This window comes from Manihot esculenta, chromosome 5 (assembly GCF_001659605.2).
Source record: "Manihot esculenta cultivar AM560-2 chromosome 5, M.esculenta_v8, whole genome shotgun sequence".
Taxonomy (NCBI): Eukaryota; Viridiplantae; Streptophyta; class Magnoliopsida; order Malpighiales; family Euphorbiaceae; genus Manihot; species Manihot esculenta.
This window is the reverse complement of record NC_035165.2, coordinates 6957613-6963368: the sequence shown is the minus strand read 5'-3', so window position 1 is coordinate 6963368 and position 5756 is coordinate 6957613. Positions and strand designations below refer to the sequence as shown.

At 28.4% G+C, this 5756-nt stretch overlaps 1 protein-coding gene across 1 annotated transcript; it reads left to right on the top strand.

Moving 5' to 3' along the window:
* Window positions 1-2149: 2149 nt before the first annotated feature.
* LOC110614905 (auxin-induced protein 22D) lies at window positions 2150-3544 on the top strand. Its single transcript, XM_021756594.2, has 3 exons — window positions 2150-2542; window positions 2660-2962; window positions 3061-3544. The coding sequence occupies exons 1-3, from the start codon at window positions 2331-2333 to the stop codon at window positions 3131-3133; spliced, it is 588 nt and encodes a 195-aa protein (XP_021612286.1). The 5' UTR covers window positions 2150-2330; the 3' UTR covers window positions 3134-3544.
* Window positions 3545-5756: the final 2212 nt, after the last annotated feature.

The following is a 5756-nucleotide window of genomic DNA, read 5'->3' as shown; positions in this document are numbered from 1 at the left end:
ATAGAATTACTCATAGAAAAATTTTGAGATGGATTTTAGTTTTAATATCCATAATTATTTTTAGATTCATCTAATAATCTGCACTAAAATTAAAAAATAAAATTATCTATCTAATAAAAAAATAACAAAGATATTTATATAAATTTGAGCGTAGTCTCTTCACTATTATTTTTTTTATATGAAATAATTTTTAAATAATTATTAATTTGAAAATTTTCATTATTCCCTCTTTCTATATATATAATAGAATTTTTTAGAAAAAAAAACATTGGTAGCAAATATACCCACTACCACGAATTCGACTTTTAGTGGGATACAAGAAATTCGACTGGGGTAAAAAAAATTTCTATTAAATACGTAAAATTTACCACTAAAATATGTGAAATTAAAATTCATCATTAAATTACCGTAAAAATAATTTAATTTTTCTTTTAATTACTTAAAATAATTTAATTTTTCTTTTAATTAAAAAAATATTTTTTATTAATTAATTTAATACTCCAAACATTAAAATATAAAAAATATTTATCGTGAAATAAATGAGTGTTAATCTCTATTTATTTGTGAAAGATAATTTATATTTAGAAAGTATTTTTCGTGTAAAACATTTCTGTTGAAAATGTTTTTCACAAAACATATTTTGTAACAAAATAATTTTTTTATTATTTAATTTTAATTTAAAAAATAAAATATATTAATACAATTATACATGCAGGTTTAATTTATTTTTTCATTTTTTAAAATGATTTAATTTTTATTTTAATTAAAATAATATATTTTATCAACTAAATTTTTTAATTTTTTAATATAAAAAATGTAAAATATTTTCCCACCTTAATATTTTATTTGATATGTGAATTATTGAATGACAACATTTAAATTGTTGAAAAAATATATTAATCTCTTTAAATTTGGTTACATACACCACTTATAACGATATCGTCATATACATTAGAAGCTGGAATTAGGAAAATAATTTGAAAACAAGATTTAAAACTCGATTCAAAATTAAAATTTTTATTATTTAAATATATTTTGTTCGATAAAATTAGTGATTAATCAAATTAAATCAAAATAAATAATTTACTAATAAATAAATATATAATTAATTTGTTAGAAAGAAACAAATATTCAAAATACTAAATTTTATTTTTTATCATAAAGGTTTATGAATTTATACTCTAACAGAATTCCATATGCAGCAAAATTAAGAATAAAGGTTTTAGTTTATTAGTAAAATTCAAATTTAAATTAATTTTATACAAATTGTATTTTACTTATTAATTAAAAATAAAAAAATCAATGACTAATTAATAAATATTTCAATGAATGTAAATGACCAATTAAGAATTTTTACATATTAAAATGATTAAATAATAAATATTTAAATATTAAAATAATAATAAATTTTTTAAAATTTTAAAATTATTTTAACATAATTTTAAAATGAAAAAAACAATTAACCAACTAGTAAATTTTTTTAAAAATCATCCTTGCCTTTCGATAATAATTTATGCGTAGTCGAAGTACAAGTGAAGATATTCATGGTCAAGTAAAGCCTTAACCCAAAAGAAAGAATTTTGATGATTATGAGCTGACACTGCCACATGGCATCCCCCATGTCGTGCATCACCCACCAACCAAAATCAAACTCAAGTAAGGGTCCCACTCATCTAAAACCCACATGCCATGCCTTTCCAGTGAACGACACCCACGTGGGACCCCATGGGTCACATGGAGATGTCCCCATCAAACCTTTGTGATCCAACGCTCATCCATTCACTTCTTAGAAGATCACATCAAAGCCGTTGATTCCTGGTCCACAGTCTTCAATACCGTCGGCTGTGCTTGTCTCTCCTTTGTCTCCCTCGCTTTCAGCACTCAACTCCATGGTGTTCCTCAGTGACAGGCAACCAGATCTATTCCTCTCACAAACATTAATGATTTTGCTTCACGCGCACTCCAAAGCGCGTTTGACAGGGTCCCATTTCGAGACCCTGCATGTCTTCCATTTATTGGTCATTGAGATAGCGCGTGGAGAAAAAACACGTGTGGTTCACGACTTATCATCAGTGAAATTCATGCACGAAAGAGAATAACTCGCCTAGATGTTGTCCCATATGAACCACCGCTATAAAAACAATTGTCCATTGCGCATTTCTCATCAACCTGCAGTTCCATTTCAATATCTGATTGGAAAATACAAGAAATTTTCCCGGAAAATCATCTTCTCTGGTTCTAAAGCACAGGTTTCAGTAAAGGGTACCTTTGAATTAATCTAAAAGGCACAATACAACAGAACTTATAGCCAAAAGAATCAGTTTGAATCAATGGCATACGAAGGTGATCTCAATCTAAAGGCAACAGAGCTAAGGTTAGGGTTGCCAGGAAGCGATGAACCTAAGAAACAATCCGTTACTCCTAGCGTAAGGAGCAACAAGAGAGCCTCACCAGAAATATCAGAGGAGTCTAGGATCAGAAGCAATTCTAGTGTATCGATAGATGAAAATGGCGACAGGGATATTGGTGCACCTCCTGCCAAGTAAGTTCTTTCACCCTTTAAAGAAACATGCAGTTGGATCTTTCTATACATTCAAAACATGAAAATCATATACATGAATGAGTATTAACTTTTTTACGTGTTGGCTAATGATGGCAGAGCACAAGTAGTGGGATGGCCACCGATCAGATCTTACAGAAAAAATTGCTTTCAAACGAAGCAAAATGAGGTTGAGGTTGCATGTAGATATGTAAAAGTAAGCGTTGATGGAGCTCCTTATCTGAGAAAGATTGATCTTAAGGTGTACAAGAGCTACCCAGAGCTCCTCAAGGCGTTGGAGAATATGTTCAAGCTAACTATTGGTGAATATTCTGAGAGAGAAGGGTACAATGGATCTAACTATTCTCCTACTTATGAAGACAAAGATGGTGATTGGATGCTTGTTGGAGATGTTCCATGGGAGTAAGTACTCTCTTGCATGGCCTTTGCTTTTGTCTTAATGTTCTTTCCATTTTTAATTCTCTAGACTTACAAGGGTTTTTTTTTTAATCTTATTGCAGAATGTTTATCTGTTCATGCAAGAGACTGAGAATTATGAAAGGATCAGAAGCTAAAGGATTGAGCTGTTTATAGAAACTCAGCTAAGAAATTAAGAGGAACAGACAGTTTGGCTTGTGTTCTCCAGGAAGTCAGATCTCTTTTAGGGAAGAAGCTGAAACAGTTGGATCTGATCTTTCTGAAACGTTGGCCTTCGTCCTCCTTGGTTTTTGATACCTTTAGAAAGTCTACATATAGTGGGAAAAATAATATAAGGAAATATAAATTTCGAGATTTAATTGTACAAATGGGGTAAAAAAAAGCAGTATTAGTTTATATATCTCTAGAATATCGATTTATATGTATCATCCAGGAATTATAAATACAGAGTTATATATACCAAAATTTTATTTTTGGGAGAATTATATGCATGTCAATGGAAAACATAATAAAAGAAAGAAAAAATATTTTTTTTTTATCAAAGGAAAGAAAATACATTACCCACCATGGAATCATGTTTTTCTTTTTTGGGTATGTCAGTTTTTGGTAATTAAACCCTTAACATTCAAGGCTACTAAGATTACAGAAATTTTCCGGCAGAATTTTAATTTTGTAAGAATACATAGTTTGAACTCCGAAAAATTTACTGATTCAACTAATTTAGATTCACACTAGACAAACTTATTAAAGGGTTAAATCGCTTTTTGAGTTCAAATTCAAAACTTTTACATAAGAGAGAAGGGATCTGCCTTATCCCATTTCACCCCTTTGAGAACTCTAATTAGATATATATTAATTTAGTTTTGTATGACATAAATATAGAATATTTCTTTTGATTTTTTTTGGAGGAAAGGAGAATAAGATACTTCAATGCATATAATTGACATAGATATTATGTAGCTGAAAAATCAAATAAGATCATAAATAATTTATATTTGAATTTAAAATTTTAACAATATAATTTTAAAATTTAGTCATATAATTTAACCTAACAACCATAATCTTAAATTTATTCTAACTTCCAACCATTTTCAATCCTTGAAGGACATCAAAGACTAATTAAAACTTGAGGATTTTAGAGTAAACGCACACTGCTTGTGTCTCCATGGCTGAGCCATGTCCTAGAACTTGCAATATCCATGTAAAATTGCAGGAGAATATATTCATCAAACCAAAAGTTTATTTTCCCAGTTCTCAATGTTTGCAGAGAGTAATGAAAAATCAAACTTTTAGATTAGGACCCTGCCCCACACCACCACAGAATTATAAAAAGGATGTATATGAACAAATACTTGTCAAAAGCTGATCCATTAGACCGACTCCCTTATCAACAATAATAGCAAATAACTCATAGCTTTTAATACAAAAAGAGAGACAACTATTTCATCCATACCTAAATATTTGAATACAGTTGGGAGAATATGAAAACTAATATGAGCTGTTTGAAGTGTGACTTCTTGAAAAATACTTATGAATAAGCTTGACAGCGGGAGGAGGACCAGGTTTGCCCCATCTATTCATGGCTTAGCTAGTTGACTGTGAGATAAGTTGTTATGTCTGCGTTACAAGAGGTTTTTGTAATGACTCCTCTTTCTCGTCTAGACGTGAGTTATCCCCCTTTTCATATGGATGAGATTGTACATAATTTTTTAGTTTTGTGTTTCCTTTACAAGCGATCCTTATTGTAAGAGAGTTTGATTTTGTGACTTGTCTGGCGTTGCTTATTTCTTGATTTTTTTTTTTTTTTTAAAAAAAAGTAATTTTTGTAGGTGAATGCTTGTGGTGATGATATGAAGGCTTTGGAGACGATGACCTGATTTGATTGTACTGAACTGTTAGTGTACATGTGATTAGATCTTTGAATATTTATTCTTCTGAAAGTTTTTTGACTATATTTTGCGTTAATTAGATTTTTACTCTCTATTCTTTCGTTGGTTATTTAAACCTTTCGGCTGGTTTAGAAAGAGTAACCGCCTCTGTTTGAATAGTATTGGCCATAGTGGTTATATTTCCATAAGAGTCAGGCGGTATGACTGTTTTTTCTCGTCTAGATGTGGAAGCTGGATAATACGGGTCAAGTTTTCAGGATTCAAGGGACTTTAAGCTTTTTCTTTTTTTTTTTTTTTTTGTCTTAGAAACCCTTATAATGTTGTAATGGTTTCTCCTTATAAGGTCTTTTGTGGCCACTTTAATACATATTTATAGCTTTGAGAAAAAAAAATCTTTATATTTACAAAACCCTTTATTTGGAATTAAAAATTTTGTAAGTTTTACAACATTCTTATTTGAAATAAAAAAAATTAAAAAATTTTTAACTTAAAAAATTTTCATTATGTATAAAAATAAATTATAAATAATTTTATAAAAATGTTTTTTTTTTTTTTTTTGTAAAATTATTCAAGCCAAACAGGAAAAAACAAACAAGGTACAATTGCTATTAACATCAGACCAGATGCCTAGACATGTTCAACAAAACCAAATACAAATTGATAAGTTTTTCAAATTTGAAATTTTATATTTAGACTCTTTATTTCTTAAAATATATTTTTTAGGAAAATACTTTTTCATACTTTTAATATTTTTAGTATTTATAATACTTAAAAAAAATTAATTAATATAAAATATTTTTTTAACATAAAAAATCATTTTAAGAAAAATAACTCTAATCATTATATTTTATTTTTTAAATTAAAATAAAATAAAATAAAATAAATTATTT

Excerpts from the sequence above, each read along its gene's own strand:
- LOC110614905 (XM_021756594.2), top strand. The coding sequence starts at position 2,331 with ATGGCATACGAAGGTGATCTCAATCTAAAGGCAACAGAGCTAAGGTTA. Across the intron at positions 2,543-2,659 it reads ATTGGTGCACCTCCTGCCAA|AGCACAAGTAGTGGGATGGC; the intron begins GTAAGTTCTTTC and ends TAATGATGGCAG. Across the intron at positions 2,963-3,060 it reads GTTGGAGATGTTCCATGGGA|AATGTTTATCTGTTCATGCA; the intron begins GTAAGTACTCTC and ends ATCTTATTGCAG.